Here is a 17,480-nt window from a genome sequence, read left to right as displayed (position 1 = left end):
ATATATATATATATATATATATATATATATATATATATATATATATATATATTTGATGAACCTCGCGAATCATGTTAAGAAAAGAACAGTGAGCAGAACTAGAATCTTAACAAATGATGGCTACTATGAATAAGTTGGTCTTGATTTATTCAACATTTTTGCTCACTACAAACTTCACAAACTTTCATTTGTGTTATTTCAGAGTTTTGATGACTTTTATTCTAAAATATGGTACTATTCTAATAATAATAATAATAATAATGTGTGCAGGAAATGTCTAGAATAAATAAAACTCATCCATGAGTCCAGCATTTATGGCTCTTCCAAGTGTTAGAATGGGGGTAGGCGGGTGTTTTTGTTCAACAGTCCAAAAGTAGCCAAATAAAGCACATCCATTCATATTGAAATGCGCATTATATCATTTTACATATGGATTATTTTTTTTTTTTTACAAAAACGCATGGATTCACTACAGGAGGCCTTTATTGACCCCCGGATGCACATTTTATTATGGATGCGCGTGCTTTATTTAACTAATTTTGGACTGTTGAACAAAAACACCCGCCTACACCCATTCTAACGCTTGGAAGAGCCAGGACAAGTTTTAATATAACTCCGATTGGATTCATCTTAAAGAAGAAAGTCATATACAACTAGCATGCCTTAAGTTGAGTGTGAGTAAAACATGGTGTAATTTAAATTTTTGGGTGAACTAACCCTTTAACACACAATGATGCACCTTTTAAAAGCATGGTTAGCTCATGTATGCACAAGGAAAGAATAGTCAGTTAGCAAACACACAAGCACCGGTCAAAGGTTACACGGAGAGGCCTTGAGCACAGCATGAAGTGAACCTCCCCAAAATACACTCTATAAGGTCAATTTTAAGAACATGAAAACGTTTCTTATTGTGGGGTAATCAGTAACAAGCACAAAACCCTTACTAAACTATCAGCATTACAAATTTGCAAACAGCTAGAAATTTGCTGGAAAAAATCTTGTACATTGCTTTCAAACATTTCAAATATGGTCTGTAAATATATTACACCCTGTAAAAACAGCTGTACAATGGAGCAGTCTATTTATTTAGTACCCCACTCAGGTGTTCTTTGAACACACAGTGTTAATGATTACTGATTAATGACTACATGGAACTTGCATATGCATAGACTAATGACACCAATGGACATATCCGATTAAGCATTTTAGGTTTTTTTAAAAACTCAACCATTAAATAAAGTATAGCCTATATAAAATCATTGAATTATTAAATATAACTGTTCTATATTTAAGAAATTATAAATATATCTGCTTATTTATACGTTTACTTGAATGTTTTAATACAAACAAAATAAAACATAATACTTCATTTAGCACTCTAGTCCACAGTACACATTTGTCACAGTAATTGTTACCATTATTTGAAATACTTTGGAATTATTCTCTCTGCATTGATATATCAATGCAGAATACATACCCACACTTTCAGAATATTGCTAATTATTTGACAGACTGCATTATTTTAATGCAGGATTTCACACACGAAGAAGGTGCTGAATTGATTTAAAAGAGAAAGGGCATGCCAACAAAGAAAGAAAAAGAGAGAAATGTGAAGCCAGTGGTAAGAAAAAGCAACTGACAAACAGTCATACAAACAAAATACCAGAGCAGGAGAGGGGGCAGGTTCTTTAGGGCTGGTGATTACGTTGGTTTTGTTGTTGATCTATAGGTGGGAGGGGACAGAGGCAGACAAGCAAAGCTTTAGAACAGCAAGGGAAATGTCAAATTCTATTAATCTAAAATGTAAAAACTGAACTGATATTACACAGCTTGCATTACATGGATGTTTAAGGAATAGTTAATTTGCATATTTGATCATAATCACAATGAACTATTCCTCAACTGCAGCAAAATTGGACCGTCAAATAATTAGTTTTTTCATTGGAAACAGTCATTTATGCAAAATGGCATTTACAATTCTGTCTGAATTATGCTGTGGAAATGACAAGTTATTTAAAAGCCATAAAAGTCTAACAGGCATAAAAGTCTGACTTGTAATGTTTGCAACAGAATAATCTTGTAGAGGACTTCATGTAATTCACAGATTCCCAGGGAAACAACTAGATCATTAAACAGCATGACGCAGCAAAGACTTTTCATTGGCATCAAATTATCTGACCAAACCTCTCAAAATCCTCTTCTATTGAAGCAGTCATAATTTTTTTATGGATTATACATGTTTTTAAGAAGACAAAGAAAAAGAAATACACACTCCTATTAAATACATACAGTGTTCCCTATCAGACTACAGAGACTATAATCTAACTGAATTTAAAGTAACCCTGAATATAATATTCCAGTAACAATCATGTTAATATGCTTTTCATTCTTCTTAAGCCAATTAAACCTACCCCTATTTTGCTGTTGGGATCAATGAAGAAAACCATAAAGGATATGAAGCAGACATGTAATACATTTTTATAGGCATCATGCCTTGGGTCCTTATGATATTAAAAACTTGGATGTTCTACACTAGTACATAATCCAGAATTTTACCAAAGAACAGTATACAACTGAAAAGGTTTTCAGTCTATATCTAAAACTGAGCTATAAAGAAGAGAATTACAGTACTAGTAACTAGAGAATTATACAAATAATGAGATTATTATAACTAGCACATCTCACCAATGCAACTTCTGTAGAGTTAGGCTTCCTTTTCTGCAGTTAGATATAGTAAAATATAAAAATAAACCCTTATTATCACCATGCTATCAGATGATGCATTTCTCATTCTGGAGCAAAAACTGTGGCAACAATATTCTTATCCTCTCATGAAAAGGAAATGCTTTTATCAAAGCATACTGTATATAACAGGAAAAACATTAAAACTTTGTCTACATAAACATTTTTTTTTCAGCTTTGCCATGTTTGATTGGGACAAAGAGACTGTATTAGTATACTTTTGCGCTATATATGTGGGCCTTCTCTTATAATTAAGAGTTTTAGCTATTCCATTAAAAACAAATGTTAATGCTACCCCATGCAATGACATGCAATGAGAATTTAGTTTTTGGAGGGTTTTTTTCTGTTCTATATTGACAATACCCATGTGAACGCAGTGAGCTAAAAAAGTGGTATACAGACTCTATTGGGAATAGAGCCCAGTTCAAAGCCCAGACCCGAGTATTACGGTTTATACACATTACAAGTAATGAATGTTACATAATCAGATTATTTAAAGTAAAACAATTCTAATTGTTACTTTTTAGTAAAAGTACTTTTGAAAAAGTAACTAATTAATTCTAATTAGTTACTTTTTCAAATAAATAACTTTTCCGTTTCTGTTGTGTGGAGTACAAGTGTGAAGACCATGTTTCAAGATGCACGGTCAATATACTGTTGCCTGAAATGTGAAACATGACAGCACTGACAGAACAGAATCTGGAGGACAGTAAGGGGAAAGGAAAATACACTTCTGCTGTTTGACATAATCCTCAGTCTCAGACACACTAACTTCGGTTTAAGTAACTCAGTTTAAGTCATGAAAAGAGTTTGTAACCCTATTAAAACACGGGATGAAATCAGTTAATCTGTCCAAGGGTGGGCAATATAACAACCAAAATCTTAAACCCGGTCAAGGCTTTTCTCTAAAACCAAACTGTTATAAATGTAACAAAACATTTCATACCATTTAACAAAACAAAGATTTCATATCTCCCATACCATACAGATTTCCATATTACTGCATAATGAACTTATAACTAACTTGCAACTACTATAAACATACCCAGCTTTTTCTGCATATATACACACACACACACAATTAGCCTTCTCGCTACAACAAATTGCTACAAAAATTTACAGATTTCATACCACCATAATGCATTATTCTCAAAACCAAGTTTTTTTTGGGGGGGGGGGGGGGGGGGGGGGGATTTGGACAATTTTTAATAATCCCCTAAAAATCAAGGCCCATTTGACAAGTTCTTCCAACATAGGCCTACTTTGATAATTTCAGACACTTCATACCTAATCTTGAATAAAATTTGGATACAGCCTATAACTTAAAACACTATTCCAAACTCATTCAGCACTGATTAACACTGCTTTCACATGGTTTGAAAGGCACAACCCATGTGTTAGCTATATGAATCAGTTGGAGAGACAACAGTGAATTGGAGTGTGAGATGTAAAGATATGGGTTACTCAGTGACCCTAAATGCTGGACCTCAAGAACTGAAGAGTCTTATCTATTTTATTTAAAAAGGGAGAGTACAATTTTTTTTAATAATGTGAATACTGAAATCAAACAAGTATGTAGACAATGAGAATTGTTTATAAAAAAGGCAATGCGCATTGTTTATAAAAAAGGTGCTACAGGATTGTAGGACAGATATACATTATATGCATAGTCCTACATACCCAATCAAACTAAAAAAAGAAATGTCTATATATGTCCCCACTGGAGCTGACCCATCCTCCAGAAATGCTTTCTGAAGCCATTACCCAAAAGATAACTAATGTATGCACATGCTCACTCATTAAACACGCTAAACAAACGTGCATGTGCAGTTGCTGACCAGGAACCAAACAAAACAGCTCTGTGTTATATATTTAGTGTAGGTCCAGGGGTGCAGCATCAGTTCATACACATAGTGGGAATACGACTATGGTTCATGTCCATTTACCTCCCACAAATCAGTAACTAAATACAATTAATGTCACCTAATTAATATTCTTGATATTTTTTTTTGTCACACTTTTTGTCATTTGATAGACAATAATGGTTCATGTCCATGGCACATATTGTATGTTTCAAAGTTTAATACTTAGCTTATATACAGTAACCTACCTTAACACCATCAGGTTTCTTGTATGGATTCTTGCCTGTTGAGTGAAATGAAAAGAATAATTGGGAACAAAGTGGGATAAAAGGAAAGGGTTAGGGGCAGACAGGATTAGTGTTTAATGTCTAAAATAGTACATATGACATTTTCAATCACTGTGCACTCATGATCCATTGGCCTCAAAAATCAAATCCCCTGAATGAATCATAATCAAATATTTGCATAATATTAATAATATTTTTTTGTGTCAGCAAGATCCTGATTTTGTAATAAGACAAACAAAAATATGTACTATACAGTGAAATGCTACTTTTGAAACACTTTGTTACAGGGCTGTACAATTTAATAATAAGAATTCAAATTGTGATTATTTTGATATGCATTGTGATTGCTTTTTGAACCATGATATGATAAATATGTAATTTTGCTGGTGCTTTGGACATCACAAGCTAATAGCACAAAAAGACAAACATGACACTGAAATAGCCCATTTACTATGTACTATTAACATTTTATTTGCACACTAACATTTTATTTAATTAAATCCTAGCCTTTTACAGTTTAGTAATTGGACAAGACCATTCTGACCTTAAAGGGGTCCTATTATGCTCTTTTACAAAGTCTTGATGTTGTTTTGGGGGTGTACTAGAACATGCTCTCATGCTTGGTGGTTCGAACAATGCATTATTTTTCACATAATTTACATTATTAAAATACCTTTCTCCCCAGGCTGGCACAAACGGCTCGATTTCTTACGGCTTTGATACCTTCCGAAAAACAAAATGTGTTGTGATTGGTTTGCTGTCCCAGTGCGTTGTGATTGGCGAACAGCTTAGACGGTGTTTCAGTACTGCAACGCCCCTTGCTCCGTCTTTCAACAAAAGCTTTTTGTCGCGCACCAGATGAGAAGCACAGCATCGCGTCGCGCCACGTCTTTAAAATTCAAATACATTATTTTCTATGAGTGTAGGCACACCGGCAGCGCCGTTCGACGTCTATCCGCGGCGACCAGCTACGTCGTGTTATACTTGTAAGAATTGTTCCAGGCATGCCGAAAATTTGAAGCTACAGCACAGCAGCTCTTCTTCTTCTTGGTTTTCTCTGATGCACTAACTCTGCAGCAGCACTTCTTCTTCGTCATCTCGTCTGATGCACTCACTCAACCAAGCGTTCTAACCACAACCTCGCTAGAAAGAATTTATGTAGGCGGGAATTCTTTGTAATGATATTCCAATGAGCCGCTTTGTGATATCACAAAACCCGAAAAACAAACGCTGTAGTCCAAACGAGCCGTTCGTTGTAGTTCTTGAAAAGGGATTTTTAAAAAACGAAATATCTCCCTTTGGAGTGGACTTTGAGAATGCCCAAACATACACACTGACGCAGCACACAATAGCAAATTGGGGTTATAATGCTCTGGGACAGAGTTAAAAAATCAATTGCAACCACTGTTTCCTGACATCATCCGCTTTCGGAAGCCCAAACAAAGACGTTTGGCACGGAGGTGAAAAAAACAGCGTTTTAGGCGGTCGCGCACCGGACGAGAAGCGCAGCATCACGCCAGATCTTTAAAATTCAAATACATTATTTTCTATGAGTGTAGGCACACCGGCAGCGCCGTTCGACGTCTATCCGCGGCGACCAGCTACGTCGTGTTATACTTGTAAGAATTGTTCCAGGCATGCCGAAAATTTGAAGCTACAGCACAGCAGCTCTTCTTCTTCTTGGTTTTCTCTGATGCACTAACTCTGCAGCAGCACTTCTTCTTCGTCATCTCGTCTGATGCACTCACTCAACCAAGCATTCTAACCACAACCTCGCTAGAAAGAATTTATGTAGGCGGGAATTCTTTGTAATGATATTCCAATGAGCCGCTTTGTGATATCACAAAACCCGAAAAACAAACGCTGTAGTCCAAACGAGCCGTTCGTTGTAGTTCTTGAAAAGGGATTTTTAAAAAACGAAATATCTCCCTTTGGAGTGGACTTTGAGAATGCCCAAACATACACACTGACTAAAATTAAACAAAGTGAAAAAGCATAATAGGACCCCTTTAAACTGGCTAATTTTACAGCCCTTCTGCAATGAAAATGTTAAAATCTTCTGTATTATCTAAGATGCTTAACATATTCTCAAATATAAAAAGAGCATAACTTCAACCTTTTGACATGATTCGAAGAACAACTATTAAAAAGCAAATGCAAAGTAAACTGAAGAGAGTTTCTTACTTGAGAAGTTCCGTGTAGCAAGCATTGTAGTAAGGATAGCACCCTAAAACAGTCCAGAAAGAACAGAAAGGCAAAGATCAACTTAATCATGAGTCTTGGTAGCTGTGTAAAATATTAGTCAATGCTAGTGGATAACGATTAATCTAGGTAAGCATTTTAAATGATGTAATTCAGGCTAAAAACCCAAGTAGACAAAAAAGTCAACATGAAACAAAAATTTAAATTATTTTTTTTACTTAATGGTCCTGCTCTTTTTGTATATAATGCACACTATTCTAAATACAGTATAACAATTATCTTTATAACCTTCAATACAAATTCAACCCTTACCCTCCATCCAACTCTTATAGAGATTCAAATTGTAATAAGCAGAGTGTACGCGTGCTGTGGACCCACCTATAATAATGCGGTCTTTAAATTAAAAAAAACTATTGCGCCAGGTTTAACCAGGTTTTTGTTGGCGCAGTCCATTTCAGTTGACTGGCGCCACATTGCGCCGAGTGTGTGATAGGGCCCAAAATGTCCGGTGCAAATACATGACTGAAAACCAAAAATTTGTCTAAAGTGATGCTGCTGCATTATAAATGTACTATTCTGCATGAATAAAAATTCTGAATGTCCTATCAATAAAAGATGGAGCCTTTCAGAAGATCAGGTCCAAAGAAGCCAGATGAGGCAATGTATAGAAGCGCGTTTAGGGAAATAATTTAGTCTCATCTGAGCCAAGCTGGACAGAAGCCAATGAACTGCTCATTCTCTGTTACCTTCTTCTTCACTCTCTGACGGAAAAGTATGATTTGCCTAACACAAAATAAACTACACAAAATTATGATTTGCATTGAGTTACTACATCGGTGTTGCTTTCTCTTGATTAACTGTCAGAGAGTCTCAAATGTAGATAAATAGTTGAATGAGGTCAATTGAAAATGTAAATGTGTCAGGACAATATCTAGCATTGTAAGAAGCATAAATGAAGCATATTCAGCATTTCTTAAAGAATCGAGTATGCTATTGTTACGTAACTTATATATGATATACTGTATATCTGTTTAAGAAATCTTACATCATATGCACCAGCTTTGATCTGCTGGTAAAGTCGATGTTGGTCTTCATCCCAGAAAGGAGGGTAACCCACAAGAAGGATGTACAGAATAACACCTATTCAAGAAATTTAAAAAAATGCATGTACAGTGGTGTGTCCTTATTTTGTGCATATTTGTCACACTTAAAAGATTCAGATCAAACAAATTTTTTTATTTCACAAATATAATGCAAGTAAATACAAAATGCTGTTTTTAAATGATGATTTCATTTATTAAGGGAAAAAGCTGTCCAAACCTGCCTGGGCCTACGTGAAAAAGTAATTGCCCCCTAAATCTTATAACTGGTTGTGCCACCCTTTGCAGCAACAACTGCAATCAAGCATTTGCGATAACTGGCAATGAGTCTGTCACATCGCTGTGGAGGAATTTTGGCCCACCCTTCTTTGCAGAATTGTTTTAATTCAGCCACATTGGAGGGTTTTCGAGCATGAATGGACTGTTTAAGCTCATGCCACATCATCTCAATCGGATTTAAGTCCGAACTTTGATTTGGCAACTCCAATATTAATATATATTATATAAAAGATAGACAGTTCCAGCCTCAGACTGAGACCATGGACCACCCACAGACTGCTTACCAACCACCCAAAACTAAAGTAATTTTATAATTTAGTAAATTCTAAATGGCTAGAAGACAGTAGGGGTGCAGATAGTCACAAAGTCTGAATATGTATGTTAAAAAAAAACGGAATATATAAATAATCATGATCAGACTTATTGATAGACATACTTTGTATGTTTAATTTTGTGAGAGTAATTTTTCAAGTGTGATTTTACTGGGATATCCAAATAGAGCTCTTTTTTTCCCTATCTGAACAAATTTAAGTTCAGATACCGGTTTAAAACTGTGCTCCTTTTAATACAATTGTTTGCTCATTAAATTACAGAATTACGATGATTTTGCTATTACAGCAAGTATAGAAAACATAATTTGCTAACTGGTTACTCATGAGTTCATCCACTCTCATATTATTCTGGATTTCATTTCACACTTTATCAAATATTCACTGCAAGAGACTTATGGCAAGCTTGCAAATCAGATGAAAACGTATTTTATTTAGACAGCTGGCCCATTATGATCACCATAGTGGCAACAAAATTTAACTGAATAAAACATGTCAACTGTTGCAATCAAACTGTAACTCTCCATTTATAATTATATATTGAGTATACTGAACTCTAATGTACTTAATGTACATACATGTATATTTATTGATTTTCTTTCGCCAATTCAGATATAATTATTTAGTGAAAACAATTCTGAGTACACTTCGGACTATAAAGCAAAGGATATGTTATGTTATAAACATTATGTACAGAAATACAATTTAATTGGCAGCAGAAAATATCCACATAATGCTTGTGATTAGCAACCTACCACATGCCCACATGTCCACTGGTTTGCCATAAGGCTCCTTCCTCAGCACCTCAGGAGACAGATAACCTGGAGTTCCAGCAAACCCTACAAAATATAGCACAGACCTCAATTAAACCTGAGGGTTTTTTTCTTTAAACAGTCTACAAAATGACTTCCCCCTAAATTATCTCTTAAGAATTTACTTAAGGCATTTTTGTCTTTGGATTGTAGCCTAATTCTAAAATAACTTTAGTCCCTGACGTCCCATCAAGCCCCAGAGGCAAAAAGCCCATAATGAGAGAGCAACCAAAGAGGAAAACTGGAGCTGAGTGTAAAGCCCTTGAGATCATTGTAATTAAACGCTAACACCATCAGGGTTTGTCCAAAAGTAAGACTAATCACACAACCCCCACATAAAACTTAGTGATAATAATAACATTATTAAAAAATGTAGCTGCAAGCAGCTATTACTGGGGTTCAAGCACGTTAAGGCCTTTAAGGTGGAATGCTTTTAGGGTCTTGGCCAACCTGGATGTATGGCTAACAGTAAAACATCCAATATGGAGAATAGGCTCACAGACACACACACACACACACACACACACAGACAGACACAGACACAAACAAACAAACACACACACACACACAAATGAAATGGTTAAACTATTATATTAATACTCAATAAGCATGCTAACACACACACACACACACAGACACACACATACATACATAGACATACATGCACTTACATTTTGTTGCAGATATAGATATTTGAAATAAATGATAGGTGACACAATACTTATTGCAAGTCTTCTCTTTTTAAGAATTTATATATGTCATTTTCAGGTTTCACTGTAATCATAATCTGGCATAATTGTAAGAACTGATATGTCTGAATGAATAAAATGGTCAACTTTGACTAAATGTGATTTTAAATGTTATAACAGTGACTAAATAATGTCTAAGCCTGAATACATCAAACCTATGAACAGTGCTGTTTTAGTGAGTTGAATGAGCCCATTAGTGGTCTACTGCTGCCATCTAGTGGTTATAATTGCAATTTCATGCAATTTCTAATTCAACACTGTGTTTTTAACCTTTATAACTATTATGGTGTTATTTTTTGCCCAATCTCTCTTAAATGTTGCATGCTTGTTTAGAATGAAATTTTTCAGGTTTCACTGTAATCATAATCTGGCATAATTGTAAGAACTGATATGTCTGAATGAATAAAATGGTCAACTTTGACTAAATGTGATTTTAAATGTTATAACAGTGACTAAATAATGTCTAAGCCTGAATACATCAAACCTATGAACAGTGCTGTTTTAGTGAGTTGAATGAGTCCATTAGTGGTCTACTGCTGCCATCTAGTGGTTATAATTGCAATTTCATGCAATTTCTAATTCAACACTGTGTTTTTAACCTTTATAACTATTATGGTGTTATTTTTTGCCCAATATCTCTTAAATGTTGCATGCTTGTTTAGTTGCATGCATAATTTTACACAGTTTTGTGAAGTAGTGGGCTTTCTTTTAGGATTTATAGGCCTTTGGGTACACTATGTAAAGAACTATGAACTATGTAAAGAACATATTATGAAATGACCGGTTTATAATCGTCCAAATGCAAATGTTCAACATTTTTTTGATAATTATTTACCTAGAGAGTCTAGAGAATAGTAACTGTACTGATTTTATTGATTTTGAGTTAAAAATCTAGGACTAGTTTACAAAAGTAGTTTTTTAAAATAATCTCAAATACTTAAAGAACAGTTTGATTGACAGCAGTGATCCTAGAGGCAAAGTTGTTCAAAATGAGTAGATGTATCATATGATATGAAGAACATTTTACTGCAATTTGAGAACATTTACTATAGGGATATTGTGTTTTTGAGGCCCTTTTAACTGTTATAGCGCCACCTATGGTCCTATCTCCATGAAACTTTGCATGCTTGTTAAGAATCATCTGTCACATGGTTTCACCAAGTTTCATAAAGTTTTTAGTTTGCATTTAGGTTTTATAGGCTTCTGGGTATATTTGGCCAGGCCCCTTTTCTAAATGACCTAGTTATAGTTAACCAAAAGGACAAATTATTGATCTAGAGAGTCCAGAGAATATTACTGCAGTGGTTTGATTGAGATTGAGCGAAAAACCTAGGACTAGTTCGCAAAAGTAAGTTTTTAACATATTTGTGGATATTTAATGAACAATTTGATTGACAGCATTAGTACCAGAGGCAAAGTTGTTCAGAATGAGGAAGTCTATCATATGATATGATATGAATGATGAAATGAAGATCTAGTGTTTGTGTGAATATATGAACATGTTCTACAATTTGAGGTCATTTTCTATAGAAATATTTAGTTTTTGAGGCCTTTTTAACTGTTATAGCGCCACCAATAGTCCGATCTCCATGAAACTTTGCGTGCTTATTACGAGTCATCTGACACATGTTTTCACCAAGTGTCGTAAAGTTTTGAGTTTTCGTTTAGGTTTTATAGGCTTTTGGGTATATTTGGCCACTCCCCCTTTATTAAATTACCAGATTATAGCTAACCAAAGGACAAAATTCAACTTTTTGTAATAATTATTCATCTAGAGAATCCAGAGAATTGTGCTGCAGTGGTTTGATCGAGATTTAGTGAAAAACCTAGGACTATTTTGCAAAAGTAGGTTTTTAACATAATTGATCATAATTAATGAACCATTTGGTTGACAGCAGTGGTTCTTGATGCAAAGTTGCTCGGCATTAGGAGATCTATCAAATTATATGAAGATTGAGGGTATGTGTGAAAAAACCTTGCAATATACAATCATCTTGCAATATACAATCATTTAAGCACTTGAAAAACGCAATTTCGCCCCCCAGTGGCTGATTTCTTTCAAAATTCTTACAGACCTTTAGGGCCATGAGTCAAACATGCCCATCAAGTTTCTTCTCAGTCTATCTCCGTTAACCTTGTCTAATAGGTGCTTAAAATTCTTTGGCCAATGGCGGCCATGTTTTTTTATATACGTGAATGTCCTAATAGACACTTATGCCACTTTGAACAAAAACACTGCATACCAATTTTCAAGTCGATCGGACCAACAGTTGCGTAGTTATAGCCGTTTTTATGTTTTTTTCCATCTTATAGTGCCACCAAGTGGCAGAGCTGCACAACTTTTTTTTGACCAAAGATTGAGCTCGTACACGTGTACCAAGTTTGGTGAAGATATCTCATTCTGTTCAAGATTTATAGCTAAATTTAGCAATTGGCTAAAGTTAGCATTGAACGTTTTTGTGTACCGTTGCGTGTGAAAATCGAAATTTCAAATTTTTTGATAATTACTGATAGTCACTGTCCAGAGAATATTTCTTCGTAGAGAAGAGATCTCTTGTTCGTGTTGACCCAAGGATTCCAAAAGTGTCAAATTATTGAGTCTACGACAAACGGTGTACGGGCTAGGGACAACAATGTCTGAAATTGTAGTTTTTTGCCCTGTAGCACCCCCTTTTGACCGATTGAGGCAAGTCTTTGGATCTGAGTAGCGGTCAAGACTACTACGATCTGACAGTTTCAGCTCTCTAGGCCTTATGGTTTGGGCTGCACGATCAGTTTTAGGGCAGATGAATAATAATAAAAAAATCCTAACAATTACAATAGGGTTTCAGCACTATACGTGCTTGAACCCCTAATAATAATAATAATAATCATCATCCTTTCTGTAATTAAAGCCATTTCTAGCGAAGAGGCAAAAGCTATTTAGATTATTAATAACAGACTAATGACTAACACGTCTTGAAGTGTCTGAATGATACAAGTCATTAAAGTTCTAAAATTATACTTTTTTATCATACATAATTTGACAGTAATAATAAAAAACACTTTCTCCCTAGACTATCCCATAACATTCACTAACATCACAAAATATTGGAAAATTACACCGATAAGTTAAGCACATCAAAGTCTAAAGCAACACACACACACAAAAAAACTATCACTAATATTTTTGCATAATGTAATTAGATTTAATTTGATCAGCATCTTCAACACTACCAGAAGAGAAAAGCAGTAAAAAAATGTGCATGTCTTAGTTTATTTGGAATATGCTGATTACAGGGATACAAGAATATTAAATAGAAGTGGACTAGGTTCACCTCTATTTTTTTCAGAATAAAGGTATAACCATATCTTAATTGGAAAAAATATAATCATTTTAACATTCTCTGATTATGTCACCGCACATTTTGTCTTGTCATCACAGTACTAGTATATTACATTTTTAAACCAGTGCTGTTAAGCCATTTGGTGAATACTAACCAAACCACGCTTGTTGGTCTCCCTGCACCTCGATAGCCAGCCCAAAATCAGCCAGTTTCACTGCTGCGCCCTTCAGTTTGCTGGCCAAGAGAAGATTCTCTGGCTTTTGGGTAACAGACAAAACAATAGCTTCAAAATATATTGAGAAAATGTATACAAATTATATGTGTTATGTGAGAACAAATTACATCACTCATCATCAATGGACTGATGTCTCATAGAAGACTTGGGTCAAAATGTACAGTTTTACTAGGAAAAGAAAGATAATGACTTTTCCCCTAGATTTCTAAAATGGATTTAAAATTATGATTTAAGTAGACAAGCTCTGATAAAACATATTTTGAACCAAGTCTTCCGAAAACATCAGTACAGCCTCCAGGGTTATGCAGCACTTCATGAAGAGCTATGTGACCAGACTTGAACAATGTTTTGACTGAGCAAAAACAGTTAATTTAAAACCCATTTAAAAATTAATAATCACACAAACTACAATGTTGTAACTGTGATGTAATTGTTAGAAACAAATGGTGGTGCATTAGAATCGTCTGGGGGAAAACAGACATTTTGTGTTTAAGTGATTTTTTTTCAATATTTCTCATAAATGTTATAATATGCATGTGAATGATATTTACATTTCTTTGCAAAAAGCACAATTTGTACATAAAATGTTATAGGTCACTAGCAATCTCTGCATAACCCATTAAGACTGGAGGAAATAATTATATAATATTCAACTCTGCACATGACAAATTATGTTTATGTTATTTTTGTTATAAATGTTGAAAGAAAGACAGAAAGAAAGAAAGACAATTAATGAACTACTTCAAACAAACTAAAAAAAACTTCAGACAACCCCTTTCATATGAGCCTTGTAATACATTCATTAAATATGCAATTACTGACATAAATGTATTATTTATAGTAATTATATTTGTATTGTTTTTTTATTTTTTAATTTCATATTTTTTATTAAGTTTAGACCTGAATATCCAATAATCAATACATTGATTAGCACTCTTATGTCAGGGGAGTCTAGAAAGAGAAGTCAAAACTTTACTAAAAACACTCATTTTCTTGTGATTATTGTACAACCAGGACATTAGCAAAGGACACAAGGTTAGTTTGTCAGGTGCAGTTAGTTGTTTCAACATTCACTTTATGCCTTGGGAAGATCAAGGTGCTAACATGCTAGTGCAATTGAAACTGTCATGCAGTCATTGCTTTTCCGTACCTTACAAACAACCCTAACCCCAATCCTACCCTAAACCTACCCACTTCTCAACAACATAAAACACTTAAAAGGCAATATTACAGGTATGTATTGCATAAATATTTATTTACAGGTATTTATTAAAACTCTAATATGTTATTTCATCACGTCTGTGTATGACACCAAAGGCTTCTTATTGAAAGCAATGGAGCACCCTGCACATCTGATGCTATAGGGGTACCCTGAGCGTTAAAAAGCGATAGAGAGGGATCTTGACCAAATGTCAATATGTGACAAGTTGGGAGTGAGAATGAGTTGCCCTGACATTATGCTAGGGTATGGTGGCCTTGTAAATGATTGGCAGGGAGCTCCATGGCTAACCCACTCTGTAGCAGGTTTTGTTCTGGGTAAGAGATCTCTCAAACCAAAATTGGATCAGCTATTCGCAAAGTGCCATACCTGACCAATAAAGTCAAGGTTTTCTTGCTCCACAATAAAGGTCACTAAACAGTAAAAGAATTTTAAAGACAAAATCGTAACGATTATTATAATTATTTTAGGATTGACATATTAATTGTAAAATTATACCCTCAGTTCATTACACATGAGCAATTACAGTTTAAAAATGTATATTAAGCTTTTAGTTTAAATGAATAAAAATAGAGATAATATGTAATAAAAATAAGATATATAAAATAAGCTTTTAAAGGACAACTCTTTTCTACTTGCTGGGTTTAAATTCTTCATATTTTTTCTAACAATATATTCACCTTTGGCACAAGAGAGAAGTGAATCATGCTGACGTTCTAGCAATACTTTCTTGCTGTTTCACGGCATGTGATTGTTTGCTACTGATTTAACCAGGAAAACATCCCACTGAGATCCAACATCTTTCATGCACACTCGCTCCATAGTTATTCATGAACTCAAGATCAAAGTTTACAGAGAAAGTTGAGGATCAGTGTCATGGTACAAACAAACATGGAATAGATTGATTTGGTTTTGCTAACTTGAAACCAATCCTACAACCTTCAATTTGTTCAGCTAACACACAAGCCCCTCGAGGGCAACCTTCCTGTGGACATCAGTTCCAACCCTGCTCCAACACACCTCGCTGTTTATTTCAAGTAATCCTAAAGACTAGACTTGATTAGCTGGTTCAACTGTGTTTGATTAGTTCTTTAAATTGTTGGACAAGTCATAACAAGGTAAGATAGACCTCCTTTTTGCTAACAAGCTTTCAAGTGACATTCCTAAACAGCGAAGGAGAAACACTACATCCACAACTGTATGCCGTTTGATTCAAATTTGTCCCTTGGCATGCCTGGTAAGGATTTAAAAAACTCTGATTAACATGGAAGAGAATGTATCGCTTGTTACTTTGTTGTGCCTATGCCAACAACACACTCATGTTGTTCCAAATAACTTGCCACAGCTATTAAATCTCATTTGTGCTTGTTCATATTCAAATATCTGTCTTGTAGCCAGCCTCTATGCGTCAATTTTGCCTATTTATAGAGTATTTTTTAGACCTTGACAGTCTGTGGTCAATGTACAGATTGTACATTCAAATGGTTTAGAATGACATGAGGGTGAGTAAATGATATTTCAATTTTTGGGTGAACTCTTTCTTTAATAAGAACATATTATTTGAGGGTTGCTAGTAGGAGAGAAATGAGCTTTGATATTTCAAATTATATTACACAAAACAATATATTTTTAAATATACAGTATATATTACTTACTGTTTTGTATCTATTGTTTTTGTTTTGTTCTTTTTGATGGCGCAAGTCACTGTTCACCATGGTAACTCTGGCAGCAGCCAATCACTGAGCAGAATTCAGGCTGATGCAAATTCAGGGAAAGATAATAAGAGGAGGGAAAACAATCTCCTGGTTGCACCTGGCTCATTTGATTGGCAAATTAGCACTGACAAGAGCTTTTGGTGGATTTGGTTTAAAGATGGACAGAAAACACCATTCCCACCTAAACCTGTGTAGGCTTCATTTTTTACATTTATACCACTGATCACTTGATTCCCATCTCCAAGACAAACATAGACATGTTACTAAGCACTTGTATAATCACAAATTATTTGAATTGCAATATCATAAGCCATTTGTAGCCCTACAAGATACTGGATCTGTATAAGAGGACAAAGAAGTAGGACTTGGTGTTTAAGACCCTCTGCGTCTCTACTCACCTTAAGGTCACGATGGACCACTCCCATCTGGTGGCAGTGGAGAACAGCCTCAAGGATCTGCTGAATGCAATGACTGCATGCAAACACCAGGGGGTGTGGGTTAGTGACAAGCACACACTCACTATCTGTGCACAGCATTGAGAGTAAAGGAGCATTGGCTTAGAGGTGATGAACATGACCCAAATTGTCTTCTCATTAATTTAAGTCTCAGTGTTGCATGATTAT

At 34.9% G+C, this 17,480-nt stretch overlaps 1 protein-coding gene across 1 annotated transcript in view; it reads right to left on the bottom strand.

The window, feature by feature from the left end:
• Positions 1–17,480, bottom strand: part of camk2d1 (calcium/calmodulin-dependent protein kinase (CaM kinase) II delta 1) — a 100,097-nt gene that overhangs the window by 14,672 nt on the left and 67,945 nt on the right. Inside the window, 7 exon segments of the mRNA XM_071582314.1 lie at positions 1,664–1,723; positions 4,853–4,887; positions 7,076–7,118; positions 8,073–8,233; positions 9,557–9,640; positions 13,843–13,945; positions 17,256–17,328. Coding sequence (XP_071438415.1) covers positions 1,664–1,723; positions 4,853–4,887; positions 7,076–7,118; positions 8,073–8,233; positions 9,557–9,640; positions 13,843–13,945; positions 17,256–17,328 — 559 coding nt within the window.

Source organism: Sinocyclocheilus grahami, unplaced genomic scaffold (assembly GCF_001515645.1).
Source record: "Sinocyclocheilus grahami isolate Dianchi unplaced genomic scaffold, SAMN03320097.WGS_v1.1 scaffold702.1, whole genome shotgun sequence".
In the NCBI taxonomy this organism is placed as follows: Eukaryota; Metazoa; Chordata; class Actinopteri; order Cypriniformes; family Cyprinidae; genus Sinocyclocheilus; species Sinocyclocheilus grahami.
Note: the sequence above shows the minus strand (reverse complement) of the source record. Positions and strands in the feature narration are given on the sequence as shown.